Genomic DNA, 26355 nt, shown 5'->3' on the forward strand with positions numbered 1-26355 from the left:
GCCCCCATATATAGCTGTAGGCCCCCTGTGCCCCCATATATAGCTGTAGGCCCCCTGTGCCCCTATATATAGCTGTAGGCCCCCTGTGCCCCGATATATAGCTGTAGGCCCCTATGCACCCCCATATATAGTTGTAGGTCCCTATGCACCCCCATATATACTTGTAGGTCCCTATGCACCCCCATATATAGTTGTAGGTCCCTATGCACCCCCATATTTAGTTGTAGGTCCCTATGCACCCCCATATATATTGTAGGTCCCCATGTGCCCCCATATATAGTTGTAAGCCCCTCTGTGTCCCCACAGATATACTGCCTCCAGCTATATACACAGTATGTATGTGTACTGCCATGCTTCGGTGCTCCGACCACTGCTCCTACAGTAGGCCCCTGGACCAGAAGAACAGTGGTCTGAACACTGAAGGTGGCATGTTGGATAATTACCTTAATGGCCAGCTCGCTGCTATGCTTCGGGAAGTTCGAAGGTTTGCAGGATTGAGGGGGGTTTTAGGATGGAGAAATCCCTCTCAGTGAAGTGAGAAAAGGAACATCACATGTACAATCCCCCCTCACATGTATATAATCCCCCCTCACATGTATGTAATCCCCCCTCACATGTATATAATCTCCTCCTCACATGTGTATAATCCCCCCTCACATTTATATACGGTAATCCCCCCTCACATGTATATAATCCCCCCTCACGTGTATATAATCCACCCTCACGTGTATATAATCCCCCTCACATGTATATAATCTCCTCCTCACATGTATATAATCCCCCCTCACATGTATGTAATCCCCCTTCACATGTATATAATCTCCTCCTCACATGTGTATAATCCCCCCCTCACATGTATATACGGTAATCCCCCCTCACATGTATATAATCCCCCCCCCTCACGTGTATATAATCCCCCCTCACGCGTATATAATCCCCCCTCACGTGTATATAATCCCCCCTTACATGTATATAATCCCCCCTCACGTGTATATAATCCCCCCTCACGTGTATATAATCCCCCCTCACGTGTATATAATCCCCCCTCACGTGTATATAATCCCCCCTCACATGTATATAATCCTCCCTCACATGTATATAATCCCCACTCACATGTATATAATCCCCCCTCACATGTATATAATCCCCCCTCATATGTATATAATCCCCTCTCACATGTATATAATCCCCCCATCACATGTATATAATCCCCCCTCACATGTATATAATACCCTCTCACATGTATATAATCCCCCCTCACATGTATGTAATCCCCCCTCACATGTATATAATCTCCTCCTCACATGTGTATAATCCCCCCCTCACATGTATATGCGGTAATCCCCCCTCACATGTATATAATACCCCCCTCACATGTATATAATCCCCCCTCACATGTATATAATCCCCCTCTCACATGTATGTAATCCCCCTTCACATGTATGTAATCCCCCCTCACATGTATATAATCTCCTCCTCACATGTGTATAATCCCCCCCTCACATGTATATACGGTAATCCCCCCTCACATGTATATAATACCCCCCTCACATGTATATAATCCCCCTCACATGTATATAATCCCCCCTCACGTGTATATACGGTAATCCCCCCTCACGTGTATATAATCCCCCCCCCCTCACGTGTATATAACCCCCCCTCACGTGTATATAATCCCCCCTCACATGTATATAATCCCCCCTCACATGTATATAATCCCCTCACATGTATATAATCCCCACTCACATGTATATAATCCCCCCTCACATGTATATAATCCCCTCTCACATGTATATAATCCCCCCCTCACATGTATATAATCCCCCCTCACATGTATATAATACCCTCTCACATGTATATAATCCCCCATCACATGTATATAATCCCCCCTCACATGTATATAATCCCCCCTCACATGTACGTAATCCCCCTCATATGTATATAATCTCCTCCTCACATGTGTATAATCCCCCCTCACATGTATATAATCCCCCCCTCACGTGTATATAATCCCCCCTCACATGTATATAATCCCCCCTCACGTGTATATAATCCCCCCTCACATGTATATAATCCCCCCTCATGTGTATATAATCCCCCCTCACGTGTATATAATACCCCCTCACGTGTATATAATCCCCCCCTCACGTGTATATAATCCCCCCCCTCACGTGTATATAATCCCCCCTCACATGTATATAATACCCCCTCACGTGTATATAACCCCCCTCACATGTAAATAATCCCCCCTCACATGTAAATAATCCCCCATCACATGTATATAATCCCCCCTCACATGTAAATAATCCCCCCTCACATGTATATAATCCCCCCTCACATGTATATAATCCCCCTCACATGTATATAATTCCCCCATACATGTATATAATCCCCCCATCACATGTAAATAATCCCCCCTCACGTGTATATAATCCCCCCTCACGTGTATATAATCCCCCCTAACGTGTATATAATCCCCCCTCACGTGTATATAATCCCCCCTCACATGTATATAATCCCCCCTCACATGTATATAACCCCCTAACCCCCCCCCTCACATGTATATAACCCCCCCCCCTCACATGTATATAACCCCCTAACCCCCCCCCCCTCACATGTATATAATCCTCCCCCCTCACTTCTATGAGGAATGATGATGGGATAGGAGAGATAAATTCTGTTGGAAGAGGAGAAGATAATATAGAAAATCATACTGATAAGAAGATAAGTCAGGACTCTGCCTGCAGGCTGTACACACCAACACAGGAAGCGGCACATCCCCCTCTGCTCCGCTCCTCTCCATCAGCGGTTCCCTGGATGAATGAATGAATGACAGGAAAATCGCCGGTATGTGCAGCAGCGGCGCCCTGCAGGCTTCCGGAAAGTGACAGCATGTGTGTGCGGGCCCCCAGCTGTCAGTGGGTGACATTCACTCACTGACAAGCTCAAAAAATAAAAAATAGGTCCAGGGCCGGCTGGGCCTTCCTGAGGCCCCGGGCCCCTTACAAGTGTATGGGTTGTACCCCCCTAATGGCGGCCCTGTAAAGGATCTATGATTTTAATATATTCAGCAAGCTGGAACTTTTTTTGTTTTTGTTTCTACACTAGTATTGCTACTAATACTTACTGCCATGGGGTTTCCCCAGCAGAAGCAGAAAGTTTTTGGCTTACAGCGTGCTAAATTGGGGCACATCTTCTGCTTCTGTCATTGCAGTAACATATACAACGCTGAAGAGGAGAGGTAAGTATTGTTTTTACTTTGTCCCATTTTTATTTTTATGTAATATTTTTATTTTCATTGGAAGAAAGAGATTTTTGTAACTTAATAGAAGAGTTAACAGGGGCCCTCAAGGTTTTTTTTTATTTCAATAAAAAATAATAATTTCTGTGTGGCTAACTAGTGGTTATCATCTGATAAACAGCATCCATTACTAAGCCAGGAATTACTGTTAGCTTGTAAAATGGCTAAAGCTTACTCTCATTTATTTCCTTAGTACCCATCAGCACCAAGGATACTGGGAAGAGCCAGGTTTGGGCAGATCTAGACTGTCAGAAATAGTGGTCTGGGACTAGAGTGCTAGCAAGCTGGTATTACTATGCTGGAGAGGGCCAAAATAAATGGCCCTTTCCATCCTGGTAGTGCCAGGCTGCTACTGCTTGGTGTTGTATCTGTCTGGTTATATAACTAGGGGGAACCCTATGCTTTTTTAATAAATAAATACTTATGCTTTTACTATAGCACTTCATGGCACTTACCAATCTTGTAAGCCATATCTGTTTTTTTCTTCCTTTTACTTTTGCTAAAATGTTTTACATAAAGTCTAGTTTGCTTTAATTTTAGTGTCTGCTGGGCTTGCCTGCCTTTTTAAAAAAAAAAATGTATAAAATATTCCCTTACTTCTTTCAATTTAGGCTTTCTAAAATCCAAACAACTTTCTAAAAGCTTTGTTTGTAGCATAAAACTGTGAGAATATTTATGCATTTCTAAGTAAAAGGGTCAATACATACATATCTCATAAATGTTAACGTAATCAGTGACAGACTCTTACTGAGTGTCTGTGCTCATTTTCAGGATCTAACACTGGAAAAATGGCTTTGTCCCATGATCTCTGTTATTCCATTGTGGATATACGTCTTCTTCTCAAATACCATGAGTCTTACTCATCTGTCATTTGGTACTCCAGTTTTGTGATGTCCATTGTGACCTGCCTGGTGGGATTGGTGGAAAATGCAGTTGTCATCTGTTTTCTTGGATTTATGATGAAGAAACACAAGTCTAAATACTGGTTTCTAAATTTGGCCATTGCTGATTTCTTGTCTCTTCTGACCTTACCTCCATATATTATCTCAGCTCATAAAGGCACCTGGACATTCGGACCGCATATGTGTAAACTCTTTCTCTTTTCTTCAAGTGTCAATATGTACGCCAGTATTTACATTCTAATTGCATTAAATATTGCCAGAGTATTGTCTGTAGCAAAACCAATGTTTCACCTCAAATTCATTTCCCAACGTGTTTCTTTTTGGATTTGTATCATGATCTGGTTGATCACAGTTCTCTTTAGCCTTCCTGTGTTCTACTATGCTGGTGAAGTAAAAACTGGAGAAGTCACATTATGCAGCTACTTAGGTAGCACGACCTCTGATACTGTAGTAGTCAACAAAAGGTATAATGTGAGTAGTGAGAATGCTACAAAAGATATCTTATTCTCTGACATCTACACCAAGTTGAGCCCCTACATCCAACAATGCTCCTCTGACACATGTTGTGGTGGTGAGGAGACTCTTGATTTTTGGAGACATTTTATGTTGTCTTTAAAGTGGTTTTTGATACCTCTGGTTATCTTTGGATATTTTATTCCCCTAGGGATTGTAATAGTTTGCAATATAACTATAGCTGTGCATGTTAGAAAATCCAAGACTGTTAATCCCCGCAGGCTCTATCGAATTGTAACTATCATCATTATGGTGTATTTCATTACATCGACTCCAGCAGTCATAGCTGAGATTGTGATGTTTATCGCTGTTTACAATATGAAATTCATAGTCTTGTTTAACGTCCTAACATTCATGCCGCTTATTATCAATATTGCTTATGCAAACAGCTGCCTGAACCCTATCATATATGTGTTGAGCGGTGGGAAGATGCGAACAGGACTTTCTGATTGCATACATACCATTAGAAATGCAGTAGCTACACATGTATAGACATGACTACATCATGTGGGTCTAATATGCTCCCATTAAATGACCACCAACCATATGTAACCAAATCAACTGTTTTATATTATGCCTGTGTTGCTGTTTGTTTTTTGTTTTTTTATTTTATCTGCAACCTATTATGTAAAGCTTTATACCTTGGAAGATGCATATTCCTTGAGCACGACAAGAGTAGATGGAGAAGTTATAATACTGAATACACTAGCTCCCAAAAGCAAGAGAAGTTTACAACTTTTATAAAGACTTTAAGGGGTTGTATGAGAAAACAACTACAATCTGTCATCACAGTCACTGTGGTGAGGATTCTACAGTGGCAAAATATGGGAGATTACTACATATGCTTGGGCACTTAACTATTGATATAAATTAATTTAAAAAAAAACATAGATATAAATTAAAAAAGAAAAAACCTACATAATCCTATTGTTTTTCTGAAGGGATTATAAATAAAGGTCTGTTTCCTCACCCAGCTATAACATCAAACACGGCCATTAGATAAGTGCGGGGCTACTTCAGGGGACAAAGTAGCCATGATTTCTTAAATGGTCTCTGTGGATTCAAACAACTCCCATTCACAAGATCTTCTACGTAATTCTTCTTTTTTTTAATTTTTTTTTTTTTTGGGGGGGGGGGGGGGATTTTTTATTTACTAAATATGACTCCAGAAAAAAGCTGTAAAGTATTTATCACTAAGTGTCTCACTTCCCTGAAATATGTTGTCCATTCATAATTATAAGGTTCTGTCAATCTCTAGTAACAGAGACGCCAAAATGGAACAAGTAATCTGGGAAGGAAAGAGAGAGACTAGGCGGCATATTAGCAATCTGTGGGCCTGTCTTCAGTTTCCAAAGAACCCACAGTGTAAATGAAAGGTAAATCAATGCTGGGCAGTTTTTGTGTTCTTACTATTGTATGTACACTCAGCTGCCTCCTAAGTGTAATCTCCTCCCCACCTTGCTTTGTCGTGTTATCATCATGAGTTGCAGAAGTTTACTGCTTAGTGTAAGTCCTTCCTTGCTATGCTGCTGTTTCCTTCTTTATAGCATCTTGCAAAGTATATGAATCAATAACCCCCTTCTCCATCCACATGCCATCTGTAGTAGTGTACTGTAAATCACCCCTCCCCCCATCACAGTATAGCAGCAAAAAGTGCTGTCCTGTGATTGGTCAGACAAGTAAGGAAAAGGATGTCAAGGTGTGAGTACTGTTGGCAAACAACCAAGCTCTGGTCCCATCACCTGAAATGAAGAAATGGGAAATAGCTGTGTACCATGGATGGTGTTCTAAGGAGCTCAATAACAACAATAAAAGCCCTAAAGTCACCTTAAGGGTTAATCTAACAAAACCATGCAGGATTTAAAAAAAATGATTTAACAATAGGTACGATTTTTGTCTATTTATCATTGGAGAGGTGGCCATGTATTAATAGTGACCTCTGAAGTTAAGCCAGTGCCAGGGCCAATTTATTCTTGAAATTAATAGGGATTGGGGGGGGGGGGGGGAGTTGTTGTGCATTGGTCTATCTCTCCATATTAGTGGCAGAGTTAGGTCATGGTAAAATGCTTGCCTTTTAGTTATTCAAATATGGGATAAATGAGATACCTGTAAAAATACAATAGACATATTCACTAAAATAGTAAAGACCAATGAGATTGGCTGCCAGGGATCATAAGTGTCAAAACTGTTGTAGAGAAGGGTTCTTTGAGTTCAAGGGTTGGTCCTTGCATAAATTCCTCTGATAGGCAAAAGGAACCCTAATCTGACACCTGTAAAGTTTTTCATTTGTATTGTCCAAAAGTGTCCTACACACAATTGTGAGTTTGATGTAAGAATGATAGTGGGCAACCAAAACCCTTCATTGCTATCCCATCTTTTTATTGTAGTGATCTCTGCCCTCCTCTGTCCCCTCTCTGAGGTCAGTCACAAGTAACTAGTACAATGATTTCCATAAAGACACTACACATCCTGTGACCATTGAAATCCTCCAGAATATATGTGTGTGGCTTGTAAAATATGATCTTTTTTTGGGAATTAGAGTTTATTGGAAGGACAAAGACAACTATTTTCAGTTTGTTTTTTGTTATAATTCACCATAACTAACTATATACTGAAGCATCAACCGTATCCTTAGAAATTGTTGCTTAGGAATCATTTTCCATAAAAACTACCAGCATTTGTTCCCAAAATGTACAATCTACAAGGGGCAAAAATCATGTAGATGTGTAGAACATCCGTATACATGAATCTGGGTGACTGGGTGACCATATTGAATGGTAAGCTCAGATTATTTTCAGATGTTTCCTTAAAGGGGTACTCCGGTGCTTACACATCTTATCCCCTATCCAAAGGATAGGGGATAAGATGCCTGATCGCGGGAGTCCCGGAGCTGGGGACGCCCGTGATCATGCACGCGGCACCCCGTTTGTAATCAGTCCCCAAAGCGTGTTCGCTCTGGGTCTGATTACGGTCGACCGCAGGGCCGGCGGCGTGTGACGTCACGTCCCGTCCCTCAATGCAAGCCTACAGGAGGGGGCGTGATAGCTATCATGCCGCGTGCATGATCACGGGCGTCCCCAGCTCTGGGATTCCCGCGATCAGGCATCTTATCCCCTATCCTTTGGATAGGGGATAAGATGTGTAAGCACCGGCGTACCCCTTTAACATACAGCGGGACAAAAAAGTATTTAGTCAGCCATCAATTGTGAAAGTTCTCCCACTTAAAAAGATAAGAGAGGTCTGTAATTTCCATCATAGGTATACCTCAACTATGAGAGACATGCGAAAATATCCATAAAATCACATTGTCGGATTTTCAAAGAATTAATTTCCAAATTATGGTGGAAAATAAGTATTTGGTCAATTAAAAAAAAGTTCATCTCAATACCTTGTTATATACCCTTTGTTGGAAATGACAGAGGTCAAACATTTTGACTAGGCTAGGCCACTCCAGGACCTTGAAATTCTTCTTATAAAGCCACTTCTTCGTTGCCCGGGCAGTGTGTTTGGGATCATTGTCATGCTGAAAGACCCAGCCACGTTTAATCTTCAATACCTTTGCTGATGGCAGGAGGTTTTGACTCAAAATATCATGATACATGGCCCCATTCATTCTTTCCTTTACACGGATCAGTCATCCTGGTCCCTTAGCAGAAAAACAGCCCCAAAGCATGATGTTTCCACTCCCTTGCTTCACAGTAGTTATGGTGTTCTTTAGATGCAACTCAGCATTCTTTCTCCTCCAAACACGACGGGTTTTACTTTTTACCAAAAAGTTCTACTTTGGTTTCATCAGACCATATGACATTTTTCCAATACTCTTCTGGATAATCCAAATGCTCTCTAGCAAACTTCAGACATGCCCATACACGTACTGCTTAGCAGGGGGACAAGTCTCCCACTGCATGATTTGAGTCCCTGGCGGCGTAGTGTGTTACTGATGGTAGCCTTTGTTACTTTGGTCCCAGCTCTCTGCAGGTCATTCACTAGGTCCCTGTGTGTGGTTCTGGGATTTTTGCTCACCGATCTTGTGATCATTTTGACACCACAGGGTGAGATCTTGTGTGGATCCCCAGATTGAGGGAGATTATCAGTGGTCTTGTTTCCTTTTCTAATAATTGCTCCCACGGTTGATTTCTTCACACCAAACTGCTTGCAGATTGCAGATTTAGTCTTCCCTGCCTGGTGAAGGTCTACAATTTTGTTTCTCTGCCTGGTGCAGGTCTCTTTGGTCTTGGCCATAGTGGAGTTTGGAGTGTGACTGTTTGAGGTTGTGGACAGGTGTCTTTTATACTGATAACAAACAGGAGCCATTAATACAGGTAACGAGTGGAGGACAGAGGAGACTCTTATAGAAGAAGTTACAGGTCTGTGAGAGACAGAAATCTTGCTTTTTTGTAGGTGACCAAATACTTATTTTCCACCATAATTTGCAAATAAATTCTTTAGAAATCAGACAATGTGATTTTATGGATTTCTTCTTTCTCATTATGTCTCTCATAGTTGAGGTTATAACCTATGATTAAAATTACAGGCCTCTCATCTTTTTAAGTGGGAGAACTTGCACAATTGGTGGCTGACTGAATACTTTTTTGCCCCACTGTAGTTTTAAGTGAATATCCGGGATAATAAAAAAAAATGTTTTTTTTAAAAACAGTGTCCCCAGGTTGTGTGTGGTATTGCAGCTCAGTTCCATTGAAGTGAATAGAAACAAGTTGTAAAAGCACACACAACCTGAAGACAAGTGTAATGCTATTTTTTGAAGACCTTAGCTTTGTTTTTTTATTTCTGGAATACCCTTTTAATTGGTCCATATTGTTATAAAGTGAGCTTTCAGAGAACCCTATTACCATGCAATACTGCTGAAAGGTATATGTAATATCCAGTTGCAGCTTATTCTTAAATAAAGAACTATGTTAAAAGGACAGCAGATGGTTCTATGATAAATACGATTGTTTATGTGAAGTTCCTGTGGTCTCTATGTTCTCTCTGGTTGTTATATGTCAGTTACATTTGTAACTTCTATGTTGATAATAAAGATAATGGTTGTTAAATGTCTTAAGTAAAAATTGTCTATGTATTCTTGCTTTTACTCTATTGCTCAAAGCTGAAATCTGCAACGTATTATGGGCCCAAATGCCTTGGTGACTTGACTAAGCTAGGTTTACATCATGTTTTTGCATCCTGTTAAAACATCCTGTTTTAAAATGTCAATCCCGAATAGCTACCATGAGGTTTACCCATCAAGATCAGTTTTTGTAGAATGTAAAGTCTGAAACCCAGATTGTAAGGGTTCGAGAAGAGAAACAGCAAACAGGAATCAGAAGTACACTTTTTTCATATATCTCCAGGGTTTACAATGGGGCAGAGCGATATGACAAATTAACTAGATGTAACTGAATTGTAAGGGGTCAGGAAGAGAGATAACAGAGAGAAATCAAATCTGTTACTTCCAGGACTCAGATACCCCCAGGACTTAAAACAGGACTAATGTTACGCCGAGCGCTCCGGGTCCCCGCTCCTCCCCGGAGCGCTCGCAGCATTCCCTCATTCGCAGCGCCCCGGTCAGACCTGCTGACCGGGTGCGCTGCGATATTACTCCCAGCCGGGATGCGATTCGTGACGCGGGATGCGCCCGCTCGCGATGCACGTCCCGGCTCCCGTACCTGACCCGTTCCCCGTCTGTGTTGTCCCGGCGCGCGCGGCCCCGCTCCTTAGGGCGCGCGCGCGCCGGGTCTCTGCAATTTAAAGGGCCACTGCGCCACTGATTGGCGCAGCAGGCCTAATCAGTGTCATCACCTGTGCACTCCCTACTTATACCTCACTTCCCCTGCACTCCCTCGCCGGATCTTGTTGCCATTGTGCCAGTGAAAGCGTTTCCTTGTGTGTTCCTAGCCTGTGTTCCAGACCTCCTGCCGTTGCCCCTGACTACGATCCTTGCTGCCTGCCCTGACCTTCTGCTACGTCCGACCTTGCTCTTGTCTACTCCCTTGTACCGCGCTTATCTCAGCAGTCAGAGAGGTTGAGCCGTTGCCGGTGGATACGACCTGGTTGCTACCGCCGCTGCAAGACCATCCCGCTTTGCGGCGGGCTCTGGTGAATACCAGTAGCAACTTAGAACCGGTCCACTGACACGGTCCACGCCAATCCCTCTCTGGCACAGAGGATCCACCTCCAGCCAGCTGAATCGTGACAGTAGATCCGGCCATGGATCCCGCTGAGGTCCCGCTGCCAGTTGTCACCGACCTCACCACGGTGGTCGCCCAGCAGTCGCAACAGATAGCGCAACAAGGCCACCAGCTGTCTCAACTGACCGTGATGCTACAGCAGCTACTACCACAGCTTCAGCAATCATCTCCTCCGCCAGCTCCTGCACCTCCTCCGCAGCGAGTGGCCGCTTCCAGCCTCCGATTATCCTTGCCGGATAAATTTGATGGGGACTCTAAGTTTTGCCGTGTTTTTCTTTCGCAATGTTCCCTGCATTTGGAGATGATGTCGGACCAGTTTCCAACTGAAAGGTCTAAGGTGGCTTTCGTAGTCAGCCTTCTGTCTGGGAAAGCCCTTTCATGGGCCACACCGCTCTGGGACCGCAATGACCCTGTCACTGCCTCTGTACACTCCTTCTTCACGGAGATTCGAAGTGTCTTTGAGGAACCTGCCCAAGCCTCTTCTCCCGAGACTGCCCTGCTGAACCTGATCCAGGGTAATTCTTCTGTTGGCGAGTACGCCATCCAATTCCGTACTCTTGCCTCCGAATTATCCTGGAATAACGAGGCCCTCTGCGCGACCTTTAAAAAAGGCCTATCCAGTAACCTTAAAGATGTGCTGGCCGCACGAGAAATTCCTGCTAACCTGCAGGAACTTATTCATCTTGCCACCCGCATTGACATGCGTTTTTCCGAAAGGCGTCAGGAGCTCCGCCAGGATATGGACTTTGTTCGCACGAGGCGGTTTCTCGCCCCAGCTCCTCTCTCCTCTGGTCCTCTGCAATCCGTTCCTATGCCTCCCGCCGTGGAGGCTATGCAAGTTGACCGGTCTAGCTTGAAACCTCAAGAGAGGACACGACGCCGCATGGAGAACCTTTGCCTGTACTGTGCCGGTACCGAACATTTCTTGAAGGATTGTCCTATCCGTCCTCCTCGCCAGGGAGGATGCACGCTGACTCCGCACAAAGGTGAGACAGCTCTTGATGTGAACTCTGCTTCTCCACGCCTTACTGTGCCTGTGCGGATGTCTTCTTCTACCTTCTCCTTCTCTGCTATGGCCTTCTTGGATTCCGGATCTGCAGGAAATTTTATTTTGGCCTCTCTCATCAACAGGTTCAACATCCCGGTGACCAGTCTCGCCAGACCCCTCTACATCAACTCTGTTAACAATGAAAGATTGGACTGTACCGTGCGTTACCGCACGGAACCTCTCCTAATGTGCATCGGACCCATCACGAAAAAATTGAATTTTTGGTCCTCTCTAACTGCACTTCAGAAATTCTTCTTGGATTACCGTGGCTTCAATGCCATTCCCCAACCCTTGATTGGACCACAGGGGAAATCAAGAACTGGGGTACTTCTTGCCACAAGGACTGTCTTAAACCGGCTCCCAGTACTCACAGTCGTGACCCTGTTGTTCCCCCGGTATCTGGTCTTCCTAAGGCCTATCTGGACTATGCTGATGTTTTTTGCAAAAAACAAGCTGAGACTTTGCCTCCTCACAGGCCTTATGACTGTCCTATTGACCTCCTCCCGGGCACTACTCCACCCCGGGGCAGAATCTATCCTCTGTCTGCTCCGGAAACCCAAGCCATGTCGGAGTACATCCAGGAGAATTTAAAAAAGGGGTTTATCCGCAAGTCCTCCTCTCCTGCCGGAGCTGGATTTTTTTTGTCTCCAGAAAAGATGGCTCCCTACGCCCTTGCATTGATTACCGCGGACTTAATAAAATCACGGTAAAAAACCGCTACCCCTTACCTCTTATCTCGGAACTCTTTGACCGCCTACGAGGCGCCCACATCTTTACCAAGCTGGACTTAAGAGGTGCTTATAATCTCATCCGCATCAGGGAGGGGGACGAATGGAAGACTGCATTTAACACCAGAGATGGACACTTTGAGTATCTGGTCATGCCCTTTGGCCTGTGCTACGCCCCTGCCGTCTTCCAAGACTTTGTTAATGAAATTTTTCGTGATCTTCTATATACCTGTGTTGTGGTTTACCTGGACGATATTCAGATTTTTTCTGCCAACTTAGAAGAACACCGCCAGCATGTCCGCATGGTTCTTCAGAGACTTCGGGACAATCAACTTTATGCCAAAATGGAAAAATGTCTCTTTGAATGTCAGTCTCTTCCTTTCCTAGGATACTTAGTCTCTGGCCAGGGACTACAAATGGACCCAGATAAACTATCTGCCGTATTAGATTGGCCACGCCCCTCCGGACTCCGTGCTATCCAACATTTTTTGGGGTTCGGCAATTATTACAGACAATTTATTCCACACTTTTCCACTATTGTGGCTCCTATCGTGGCTCTAACCAAGAAAAATGCCAATCCTAAGTCCTGGTCTCCTCAAGCGGAAGACGCATTTAAACATCTCAAGTCTGCCTTTTCTTCTGCTCCCGTACTCTCCAGACCTGACCCATCTAAACCCTTCTTATTGGAGGTAGACGCCTCCTGAGTGGGAGCTGGAGCGGTTCTTCTACAAAAAAATTCTTCCGGGCATGCTGTTACTTGTGGGTTTTTTTCTAGGACCTTCTCTCCGGAGGAGAAAAACTACTCCATTGGTGATCGAGAACTACTGGCCATAAAATTGGCGCTTGAGGAATGGAGGCACCTGCTGGAGGGATCCAAATATCCAGTTATTATATACACTGATCACAAGAATCTCTCTTATCTCCAGTCTGCCCAACGACTGAACCCTCGCCAGGCTAGGTGGTCGTTGTTCTTTGCCCGTTTTAACTTTGAAATCCATTTTCGCCCTGCTGACAAGAACATTAGGGCCGATGCCCTCTCTCGTTCTTCAGATGCCTCTGAAGCGGAAGCCTCTCCGCAACACATCATTCCTCCGGACTGTCTGATCTCCACTTCTCCAGCTTCCATCAGACAAACTCCTCCAGCGAAGACCTTCGTTTCTCCACGCCAGCGCCTCGGGATTCTCAAGTGGGAACACTCCTCCCACCTCGCAGGCCATGCGGGCATCAAAAGATCCTTTCAACTCATCTCTCGATTTTATTGGTGGCCTACTCTGGAGACTGATGTTGTAGATTTCGTGCGGGCTTGTACTGTCTGTGCACGGGATAAGACTCCTCACCAGAAGCCTGCTGGTCTCCTTCATCCTCTGCCTGTTCCTGAACAACCTTGGTCACAGATTGGTATGGACTTTATTACGGACCTGCCCTTATCCCGTGGCAACACAGTTGTTTGGGTGGTCGTTGATCGATTTTCCAAGATAGCACATTTTATCCCTCTTCCTGGCCTTCCTTCAGCGCCTCAGTTGGCAAAGCAAATTTTTATACACATTTTTCGCCTTCATGGTTTGCCCACGCATATCGTCTCGGATAGAGGAGTCCAATTTGTGTCTAAATTCTGGAGGGCCCTCTGTAAGCAGCTCAAGATCAAATTAAACTTCTCTTCTTCTTATCATCCCCAATCCAATGGGCAAGTAGAAAGAATTAATCAGGTCCTGGGTGACTATTTACAACATTTTGTTTCCTCCCGCCAGGATGACTGGGCAGATCTTCTACCATGGGCCGAATTCTCATACAACTTCAGAGTCTCCGAATCTTCTGCTAAATCCCCATTTTTCGTGGTGTACAGCCGTCACCCCCTTCCTCCCCTCCCCACTCCCATGCCCTCTGGTTTGCCCGCTGTTGATGAAGTGACTCGAGATCTTTCCACCATATGGAAAGAAACCCAAAATTCTCTTTTACAGGCTTCATCCCGGATGAAAAAATTTTTGCTCCCGGAGACAAGGTATGGCTCTCCGCTAAGTATGTCCGCTTTCGTGTCCCCAGTTATAAACTGGGACCACGCTATCTTGGTCCTTTCAAAATCTTGTGCCAGATCAACCCTGTCTCTTACAAACTCCTTCTTCCTCCTTCTCTCCGTATTCCCAATGCCTTCCATGTCTCTCTCCTAAAACCACTCATCCTTAACCGCTTCTCTCCCAAAGTTGTTTCTCCCACTCCTGTTTCCGGTTCGTCTGACGTCTTCTCGGTGAAGGAGATTCTAGCATCCAAGACAGTCAGAGGTAAAAGATTCTTCTTGGTTGACTGGGAGAATTGTGGCCCAGAGGAGAGATCTTGGGAACCTGAGGACAACATCCTAGACAAAAGTCTTATCCTCAGGTTTTCAGGCTCCAAAAAGAGGGGGAGACCCAAGAGGGGGGGTACTGTTATGCCGAGCGATCCGGGTCCCCGCTCATCCCCGGAGCGCTCGCAGCGTTCCCTCATTCGCAGCGCCCCGGTCAGACCTGCTGACCGGGTGCGCTGCGATATTACTCCCAGCCGGGATGCGATTTGCGACGCGGGATGCGCCCACTCGCGATGCACGTCCCGGCTCCTGTACCTGACCCGTTCCCCGTCTGTGTTGTCCCGGCGCGCGCGGCCCCGCTCCTTAGGGCGCGCGCGCCGGGTCTCTGCAATTTAAAGGGCCACTGCGCCACTGATTGGCGCAGCAGGCCTAATCAGTGTCATCACCTGTGCACTCCCTACTTATACCTCACTTCCCCTGCACTCCCTCGCCGGATCTTGTTGCCATTGTGCCAGTGAAAGCGTTTCCTTGTGTGTTCTTAGCCTGTGTTCCAGACCTCCTGCCGTTGCCCCTGACTACGATCCTTGCTGCCTGCCCTGACCTTCTGCTATGTCCGACCTTGCTCTTGTCTACTCCCTTGTACCGCGCTTATCTCAGCAGTCAGAGAGGTTGAGCCGTTGCCGGTGGATACGACCTGGTTGCTACCGCCGCTGCAAGACCATCCCGCTTTGCGGCGGGCTCTGGTGAATACCAGTAGCAACTTAGAACCGGTCCACCGACACGGTCCACGCCAATCCCTCTCTGGCACAGAGGATCCACCTCCAGCCAGCCTAATCGTGACAACTAAACTGTATGACATGCAGACAATTGAAAAATTTTTATAAAACCCATACAGAATCAATACTGGGAAGTACAGAAAACAAGAATAGCAGAACACCAATAGACAAGATGACCAGATGATGTTGAATGGATGATGGAACAAATGAATAATGATAATGGATCAGGAATTGAAGCTTAAAATCCAAACAGAATGAACTATAAAACTCCTAGCTATTTATCCTTCTGTCAATAAATCTTTCCCTGTACACTTATGCTAGATAGCACTAAGTGTCACTGCAACTATACATATTCCTATGATAACCATTAGTGATGAGCGGCATTGGCCATATTCGAATACGCAATATTTTGCGAATATATAGACTAAAATTTGTCCTATATTCGCAAATTTCATGCATTTGTTATATTCGCATATTCGTACATTCGAGGAAGACTGTGAGGGGGTGGACAACTTTACTATTGGTTGCTAGGAATGTTGTTAATAATCTCTGACAAGTGTATTTGCATCATTCTAATTGGCCCACAAGTGAAAAGAAGGAATATGCAAATATGTGCACATGCGAATATGTGCATATGCGGAAAAAAGTTAATATTCGTAATTTCAAATATTTAGCAAATATATTTTCAATATTCACGATAAAAATTTGAAATGCGAATATTCGCACCCAACACTAATAACCATGAACTGAAAACTAACTCTAATAGAGGAACAATCAGACACTAGGGAGAAGAGCATGACTTAACAGAAGTTGAATCAGGGAGATACACAGTTAAGTAACTGAGTAGAAGCATTAACTTAAAAGTACAGATACAAGTATTAAACATAAATGATCTAAGACAGTGATGGCGAACCTATGGCACGCGTGCCACAGGTGGCACGCCGAGCCCCCTCTGTGGGCACGCGGGCATAGGTCGCCATGGATGCCTTTCAGGGCACACCGGTTGGCCGGCCGTCTGTCTTTGCGCAATGTCTAAAAATGTATTTATTTTTAACTTGCAGCTACGGCCGCTCTATCCCACCGTCCTCCGTCCACTCTATCCCCCTCTCCTATGGCCGCTCTATCCCCCCAGTCCTCCGGCCCCTCTATCCCCTCTAGCCGCTCTTTATACCTTCCTCCGGGCCACTCCTCCCCCCTTCCCCAGCCGCGCACACTGCTGCGCTAACGGAAGGCGCAGGGGCTGCCCCGCAGCTGCGCACGTCTGCTTCCACCTCCTGGGATGATCCTGGCCGCAACTCCTGGCGACACGGGTGTCCATTCCTCGGCGCGAGGAAGAAGTGGGCGATGGTGCAAAGCTGGTGAGAAATGACTGGGGTAAGGCGACCGTGGACGGGAGGGGGGGTGGGATGTATGTATGTATGATGTGTGTAATATGTATGGTGTGTATTATGTATGTATGGTGTGTGTATTATGTATGTATTATGGATGTATGATGTATTTATGTATGATGTGTAAATGTATATATTATGGCTTTGTGTATGTATAATGTATGATGTTCATATGTTTGTATGATGTATGTATTATATATGTATGATGTATGCATGCACTATATATGTATGCATGTACTATATATGTATGATGTATGCATGTATTATATATGTATGATGTTTGTATGTATGCATATAGTATGTATGATGTGTGTGTGTGTGTGTATTATGGCAGTGTGGCAAGGAAAGGGTGTATTTCCCTTGCTAACTCTAGAAAATGCTCCACCTGTGGCCTGATTAATGAGGTATCAGGAAGGGAAAGTGTGTTTAAAAGGAAAAGAAAGAGAATAGTTGGGGCTCTCCCTGGGTAACAGCACATCGCTGTATGGGGAGACACACGGACCCTGTTAAGGAAACACACAGCGAACTGTGAGCGGTCCAAGAAGTGAAGAAGTGGTGTGAACTGTGAGTAACAGGTTGCAGGGGCACATGTTTTATGCTGGCTGAGGGTAGCTCACCAGTTAGTAGTCAGGGCATGCTGATATGTGTAGTCAGTGACCAGACGGTCTACGACTTTGGTTTGTTCATGAGTTATGTTTTGTTTTCCCCCTGCAACCTGTCTAAATAAAGTCTAAATAAATAAAATAAATTTATTTTAGGGTCACATATGGGGTATCGCCGTACTCGGGAGAAATTGTGTTACAAATTTTGGGGGGTATTTTCTGCTATTACCCTTTTTAAAAATTTAAAAATTTTGGGAAACCAAGCATTTTAGGTAAAATTTTTTTTATTTTTTTTACATATGCAAAAGTTGTGAATCACCTGTGGGGTATTAAGGTTCACATTACCTCTTGTTACGTTCCCCGAGGGGTCTAGTTTCCAAAATGGTATGCCATGTGTTTTTTTTTTGTTGCTGTTCTGGCACCATAGGGGCTTCCTAAATGCGGCATGCCCCCAGAGCAAAATTTGCTTTCAAAAAGCCAAATGTGACTCCTTCACTTCTGAGACCTGTAGTGCGCCAGCAGAGCACTTTTCACCCCCATATGGGGTGTTTTCTGAATCGGGATAAGTTGGGCTTCAAATTTTGGGGGGTATTTTCTGCTATTACCCTTTTTAAAAATGTAACATTTTTGGGAAACCAAGCATTTTAGGTAAAAAATGTTTATTTATTTTTACATATACAAAAGTCGTGAATCACCTGTGGGGTATTAAGGTTCACTTCACCCCTTGTTATGTTCCCCGAGGGGTCTACTTTCCAAAATGGTATGCCATGTGTTTTTTTTTATTTTTTTGCTCTTCTGGCACCATAGGGGCTTCCTAAAGGTGACATGCCCCCCAAAAACCATTTGTCGCTCCTTCCCTTCTGAGCCCTCTACTGCGCCCGCCGAACACTTTATATGGACATATGAGGTATGTCCTTACTCAAGAGAAATTGGGTTTCAAATACAAGCAAACATTTTCTCCTTTTTACCCCTTGCAAAAATTAAAAAATTGCAAGAATATGCGAGTGTAAAAAATGCAAAATTTTCATTTTTTTGATCAAATTTGGGGATTTTTCACCAAGAAAGGATACAAGTTACCACAAAATTTTACCACTATGTTAAAGTAGAATATGTCACGAAAAAACAGTCTCGGAATCATAATGATAAGTAAAAGCATTCCAGAGTTATTAATGTTTAAAGTGACAGTGGTCAGATGTTCAAAAAATGCTCTGGTCCTTAAGGTGAAAAAGTGCTCATTCCTTAAGGGGTTAAACAATACATTGATTTGTAACTGGCTTTACTAGTATCCTTATCAGATATCCACTACACACTCACAGATGTGGGTGGGACACTGAGGACTGATCTCTCTGTTTTTACATATTCATTTATGTAAAGGAATTCAGTTAACCTTGTGTCCCTTAGTGTGAGATCCACATACCATTTTCTCTTCCTTTCTACATTAGGTGTATACTTTTGGCTGTCCTTTCACAGTCTACTTAGATGTAGGTATGTGGTATGCAATTATGAGGGCAGAAAAATGCACTACAGTATGCTTAAAAAAGTATTGGAGGAAAACACCAGCCGGTGATTACTTTTGCCTGGCCTTTCACAGTATCTAGGCCCTTGACAGAGTAACAGGTACAAAATTGTACACTACTTAGATGTACGTATGTGGTATGCACTTATGAGGGCAGAAAAATGCGCTACAGTACGCTTAAAAAAAAGTATAGGAGTAAAACACCAGCCATTGATTACTTTTGCCTGGCCTTTCACAGTATCTAGGCCCTTGACAGAGTAACAGATACAAAATTGTACACTACTTAGATGTATGTATGTGGTATGCACTTATGAAGGCCAAAAAATTTGCTACAGTACGCTAAAAAAAAAGTATTGGCGTAAAACACCAGCCGGTGATTACTTTTGCCTGGACTTTCACAGTATCTAGGCCTTTGACAGATTAACAAGTACAAAATAGTTCACTACTTAGATGTAGTTATATGGTGTGCACTTATGAGGGCAGAAAAATGTGCTACAGTACGCTTAAGCATATTTTTGCACAACACCAGCAGTACACAATAGTGCTGTAGCACACAGTCACTGTGTACTAAACCCAAAATTGCACTCTCTCAAAGACTATTAGGAATGGACTGCTGGGTATTATACGTCTACAGACTAGTATAACAAGGAGACCATTTGCTGTGGATCAAAGACACAAAGATGCGTTAAAAACGTATTCCTCCCTCCTCTCTTAAGGTTTCTCCAGCTGAGCCAGCTTGTTCAAATGTATGGGGCAACACACAGCTCTAGGCCCCTCTCTGTAATACAATGCTGAAGAAAGTGACTGGGAGGTTAATCGCTGCAGTAAAAAAAAAATTCTGTGAAAAACACACTGTTTTCTGTCCACCAGAACGCTGAGGTGACTAGGAGGTGAAACGCTGCTGGAAAAAGCTTTTCTGTGTAACACACAAAGCGCTGTCTGTCCTATCTCTCTGCAGTGTAATGAATGAAGTGACTATCCGGAATATGGCTTCTGATTATATAGGGCTGTGACATCACAGGAGTAACTGGCTGCTGATAGGCTGCATCCTGCATGTGATTCAGGGTCATCATGCCTACCCGCCTTCCCAGGATTCCTTGCCCCCTGTCCTCACATGTGGATCCACCATTTTAGATGCCCTGGAGCCTGGGGGGGGGGCCCCAGTGGTTGGAACTCCGCGATCTATAACTTATCCCCTATCCTTCGGAGAGTGGATAAGTTATGTTGCACTGGAGTACTCCTTTAAGCTTGTATATAACCCTACTAAAATGTATTATCTGCCTCAAGGTGTGTAAAATCTAATATCATCGTTTATCGTTGTATCCTAGGTCATAGCCTACCCTCTAATCTACATGCAGCTCCAAGAGACGGCATGTTAAATGAGATATTGTTGGAAAGACACAGATAGGACTATTTTCAGCCTGTCAATGATTTTAATTCACTATAGGCATAGCATGAGCTGTAACCACGCTAATCTATTCATAGAAATAATTCACCATGGACTTCTAGCACATTTTCCCAATGAGAACAATCTACAAGGGAAAAATCATGTAGATGAATAGAGTCTGTATAAATTAAGCTGGGCGATTTTATTCCTGAGAATTGGATGGCAAGTTCAGATTATTTCCAGATATCCACTGTCAATTGTTTAATGCTGAATTGGTCCATATTGTTATGCAGTAAGCTTTATAGAACCCTATTACCATACAGTACATATCTAAAAGTGTATGTAATCTGGGATGTATTTACCAATAGGCAGAGTTGATGGGGAAAGCACTTAAATTATGCAAAAAAAATATAATGTCGGTAATGACATTTTATGTATATTTGTAATATACATTGGTTAAAGGGGTTATCCAGTTATTGGGGGGGGGCAGTGTAAGGGGTTTGCGCTGCGGCGAAAAATTTGCCGCAGCCCAAACTTGTAGCAGAAAACTCACTGTAAACTCGCCCGTGTGAATGTACCCTGTACATTCACATGGGTGGGCAAACCTCCAGCTGTTTCAAAACTACAAATCACAGCATGTACTGACAGACCATGCATGCTGGGAGTTGTACTTTTGCAACAGCTGGAGGCACACTGGTTGGAAAACGTTCAGTTACCTAACTCAGTATTTTCCATCCAGTGTGCCTCCAGCTGTTGCAAGTTATGCAACAGCTGGAGGTACGCAACTACAACTCCCAGCATGCCAAGACAGCTGTTTGCTGTTTGGGCATGCTGGGATTTGCAGTTTTGCAACATCTGGAGGACTACAGTTTAGAGATCACTGCACAGTGATCTCCTAACTGTGGCCCTTCAGATGTTGCAAAACTACAAATTCCAGCATGCCCAGACAGCAAACTGCTGTGTGGGCATGCTAGGAGTTGTAGTTTTGCAAGATCTAGAGGGCCACAGTTTAGAGATCACTGCAAAGTGATCTCCAAACTGCAGCCCTCTAGCTGTTGCAAAACTACAAATCCCAGCATGCCCACACAGCAAACAGCTGTCTGGGCATGCTGGGAGTTGTAGTTTTGCAATATCTGGAGGGCTGCAGTTTAAAGACCACTGTATAGACTGTAGCCCTCTAGATGTTGCTAAGCAACTCACCGGCTTCCGTAGGATCCAGGGAGTCGCATCGCCGTCTTCTTCTTCAGACGATCCCCGTCCTGATCGCAGCCCACAGCCTCCGCAGAGGGGTGAGTGGACTTCGGCCCGGTCCTCTGAAGGTTTCCCCATTCTGTCCCGCCTATTGTGGGTGGCCAGTATGGGAAAACCAAAAGTTAAGCCCCCCGCCCCCGATCTGCTATTGGTCGTCGCGTCTTGACGACCAATAGCAGGGATAGGAGGGGTGGCCTCACTCCTATCCCTTCAGGGGGATCATGGGTGTCATGGACAACCGCGATCCCCCTTATATTCCGGGTCACCATAGACCCGTATGACCTGGGATCGGCGCAAATCGCAAGTGTGAATTCACCTGCAATTTGCATCGACCGCCTACATGGGGGAGTCTGATGACCCCCCCCCCTGGGCATTTGCGCGGGGTGCCTGCTGATCGATATTAGCAGTCACCCCGGTCCCCGCCCAGCACGCAGCGGGGACCGAAATTCCCACAGGCTTACAGGTACACCCTGGGTCCTTAAGTACCAGGGACCGAAGGCGTACCTGTATGCACCTGGGTCCCTATGTGGTTAACCATTGAATTCACAGAAAATCCTGTGAATAAATGGCTGTAAATTTCCACCTGGAAAAAGCTGGTCAGAAAATGTTCCCGACTTGTAAATCTGTGAATCCCCATAGTAAATAGAGTGAAATCCTGTAAGTTGGAAACAACATTTCACACTTAGTAAATAAGGGCCAAAATGTCCCATGTAAAAAGTTTTCTTCCACCACAATTTCTGAGTGTTTACACTTTTGTTCTGCAGTGTTATCATTATCTCCTATTTCTTCCATCACTGTAAACCCTCTGAGCTGCTTCATGCTCCTAAGGTCCTGCACATGACAGTCTTCTTGTTTCTTAGCACAATAGCTGTGATAGCTAGATACACAGGAATGATTGGTATGGATACAGATGTTATTACAAATTATACGTTTCCTCATCCCTATCATAATTATTCATCAGATACTCAGCTTGCATTTGATCTAGAGAAACAAATATGTTTCTGCTAAGTTTTACGTTCTGTTTCTAGTTTTCAAAGAAAATGCATGATAGATAGATAGATATATAGATAGATAGATAGATATGAGATAGATAGATAGATAGATATGAGATAGATAGATATAAAATAGATAGATGTGAGATAGATAGATAGATATGAGATAGATGTAAGATAGATAGATAGAGTAATGGCCTGCCCTCTCCATTCTTAGGCAACAGGCAATGAAGGTAGAGGGATAGAGACCAGTAGAGCATATGTATTTTATTATTTTATCAAGTAGAGAGCCAATGGGACCGTCCTCTCCAGGAACCAGTAAGTCGCCATAAGTTTAGTCATGCACTAGTTCACAATGCTACTAATAAAGAAACCTCCACCAAATTAAAGTGGAACTTCAGTACTTAACAACAGATCCCCATATCCAAAGGATAGGGGGATAAATGTCTGATCACTGGGGGGTCCGACTGCTGGGACCCCTGCAATCTCCTAACCGACATCCTGGCTCTCCCAGTGCACAAAGTGTCCATTGCTCCATGCACAAAGCTGTGGTCGACACGCCTGCTTCATGCGTCTTCATGGGAGAGACGGAGATAGAGTGCTTGTGTATCTCCTGCGCTCATATAAAAATGCATGGAGGGGGTGTGTCGACCACAGCTCTGTGCATGGAGCAATGGACGCTTTGTGCACTGGGAAAGCCAGGATGCTGGGCAGGCAATCAGTGGGGTCCCAGCAATTAGACACTCATCCCCTATCCTGTGGCCAGGGACTTATACTTCTCTTCCCTTATGGATCCACTTCTGACTTTAGCTCAAAAGCTGCAGTGGCAGTTCTCCAAAAACTGCCAGAAAAAAAAACTAGTGGAAACTTAGCCATACAGTGAGTTTGTTTATATCATCAACTACCCAACACAAAAAGCAATGTTTTATTCCCCTCTCTGGTTAGGCTTCAGAAAGATCTTCAGAGGGAAAAGAAACATTGCTTTTAGAGATGAGCGAACTTTTCAAAAATTCGATTCGGCCGATTTGCCGAATTTTCCGAAAAAGTTTGTTTCGATCCGAATTTGTTCGCGGCAAATCGATATTAAAAAAGGCTATTTCTAGCCTACATACAGCCTCTATAGGGGTATAGAACACTTTGCTGTGTCCTAAAACGCATATGAAGTGTTCTGGGGTAGGGAAATAATATTGTTATTCAGAATAGGATGCAGATTACCGGCATCGCTCTTAGAATCACTGCCGCATAGCAGCACAACGACAGAGCCTGGTGGTGGCATCAGTGTCAGGAGACCTTATAGTGGCTGAATGGCACAGCGTGGAGGTGTTGGCAGTATGAGGACACCATATAGTGGCTGAATGGCACAGCATGGAGGTGTTGGCAGCATGAGGACACCATATAGTGGGTGAATGACACAGCGTGGAGGTGTTGGCAGCATGAGGACACCATATAGTGGCTGAATGGCACAGCGTGGAGGTGTTGGCAGCATGAGGACACCATATAGTGGCTGAATGGCACAGCGTGGAGGTGTTGGCAGCATGAGGAGACCATATAGTGGCTGAATGACACAGCGTGGAGTTGGCTGTTGCACGAGTACACTACACACCAGGGCTTCACAATCCCGCCCCAAAAAACAACACAATATGAGAAATGTTTGACAAAGATTTCTCATAGGTAAGCACCCGCTATCCAAAAATGTTTTATTCCCAGACCCAGGCCCCACCTCTGCGGCATCAGGAACCCATTTATTGCCTGAAGGACACAGCCTGGAGTTGGCTGATGCACCAGTACAAACAGGGCTTCACAATCCGCCCCAAAATCAACAAAATTGTATAATTTAAAAAAAATGCATACCTTTGAGTGAGAACAAGCGCATATCCAAAATTTTAGAAGACTCCATAAGGCAGGATGGTGGACCACCCAAAGACTTTCTTTTAAAAAATAATGAACCACACAATTATTTTTTATTTATTTAAATTCCTAGACCCAGGCCCCACCTCTGCTGCATCAGTAACCCATAGATTGCCTGAAAGACACAGCCTGGAGTTGGCTGATGCACGAGTACACACCCGGGCTTCACAATCCACCCCAAAAAACAGCAACATTTTTTTAAATTGTCTGACGAAATACCTTTGTGTAAAAACAAGCGCATATACAACAGTTCAGAAGACTCTATAATGCAGGACGGTGGACCACCCAAAGACTTTCTTCTCAAAAATAATAAACCACACAATTTGTAAATTTTTTTTTAAAAATTGAAATTCAAAGACCAAGGCCCCACTTCTGCTGCTTCAGTAACCCATATTTTGCCTAACGGACACAGACTGGAGTTGACTGATGCACGAGTACACACCCGTCACCCGGGCTTCACAATCCACCCCAAAAAACAGCAAATTTTTTTTTAATTGTCTGACGAAATACCTTTGTGTAAAAACAAGCGCATATACAGCAGTTCAGAAGACTCTATAATGCAGGACGGTGGACCACCCAAAGACTTTCTTCTCAAAAATAATAAGCCACACAATGTTTGAAATTTGGTTAAAAAAATTATTACATATGTGTGTAAGCGCATCTGTCTCAAAAAGATCAGATCACCAAAGGATTTTTTTCGCCAAAAATGATTAAGCAGAGTTAATCCCTCTCCGTATTTATTTTTTTTAATTTTCATTAAAAAATTACACGCACCAAGCGCTCCGTTGTGTAACGGTTAGCATTCTGCAAAATTCTATTTTAATACTGATAAAATTATCAGTAAATTTAACAATAACACTACCCAAGAGTGTTTAATTACCCCATACATTGCACCAGGAACTGTCAGGAGTAGGCCTCAGCAGTACCCAATAGGCTTTAATAACCCCTTACCTTGCCCGATCAATTGCGAGATCGAGCAATAACAGGTGTGTTATGGCCTCAGATGTCCTGGGCCGCACTAGCGCTCCACTGAACGGATTAGCATGTCTCTTTTTTTCAAGGACAGGTGCGGGTTACACGCTGAAACCAGTTCGTGATAGGGATCTGGAATTGCAATTATTTACCCTTAAAACGAGGAATTACCAGTAAGTGAGGGTCATAAGCTCGCGTTGATTAAGTCCCTGCCCTTTGTACACACCGCCCGTCGCTACAACCGATTGGATTGGTTAGTGAAGTCCTCGGATCAGCCCAGGCGGGGTAGGAGAAGGCCCTGGCAGAGCACCGAGAATTTAACGATCATTGTTGAAATTTGCATTAAGCATGTATTTAGCTACTGCTAAACATCCAAAAATGTAAGGCCCAATGCCAGAGGCACCAGGGAGGCAAGTAGTTTGTGAAAGACACAGAATGAGTCTAGAGCATGCATTTGCAGTACCCAAGAGGGTTTCATAACCCCTTACATTTAAAGATCAATGTTTACATTTGCATTAAGCATGTATTTAGCTACTGCTAAACTTCAAAAAATGATAGGCCCAAGGCCAGAAGCATCAGTTTCCCCCGTATTAGGAGCATAGTTG

At 44.1% G+C, this 26355-nt stretch overlaps 1 protein-coding gene across 1 annotated transcript; it reads left to right on the forward strand.

The window, feature by feature from the left end:
- Positions 1–3131: 3131 nt before the first annotated feature.
- On the forward strand, positions 3132–20802 carry LOC130285321 (chemerin-like receptor 1). Its single transcript, XM_056536677.1, has 6 exons — positions 3132–3241; positions 3495–3529; positions 4073–4774; positions 4868–5137; positions 20569–20629; positions 20688–20802. Exons 1-6 carry the CDS (start codon positions 3132–3134, stop codon positions 20800–20802), a joined length of 1293 nt encoding a protein of 430 aa, XP_056392652.1.
- The last annotated feature ends 5553 nt before the right edge of the window (positions 20803–26355 follow it).

The sequence above is a fragment of the Hyla sarda genome, chromosome 8, assembly GCF_029499605.1.
Source record: "Hyla sarda isolate aHylSar1 chromosome 8, aHylSar1.hap1, whole genome shotgun sequence".
NCBI classification, from domain to species: domain Eukaryota; kingdom Metazoa; phylum Chordata; class Amphibia; order Anura; family Hylidae; genus Hyla; species Hyla sarda.

What these genes read in the sequence shown, in the direction of transcription:
- LOC130285321 (XM_056536677.1), top strand. Translation starts at nt 3,132, where the DNA reads ATGGGGTTTCCCCAGCAGAAGCAGAAAGTTTTTGGCTTACAGCGTGCT. An exon ending in TACAACGCTGAAGAGGAGAG is followed by an intron (nt 3,242 to 3,494) that starts GTAAGTATTGTT and finishes TTATTTCCTTAG; the next exon opens with TACCCATCAGCACCAAGGAT. An exon ending in AGGATACTGGGAAGAGCCAG is followed by an intron (nt 3,530 to 4,072) that starts GTTTGGGCAGAT and finishes GCTCATTTTCAG; the next exon opens with GATCTAACACTGGAAAAATG.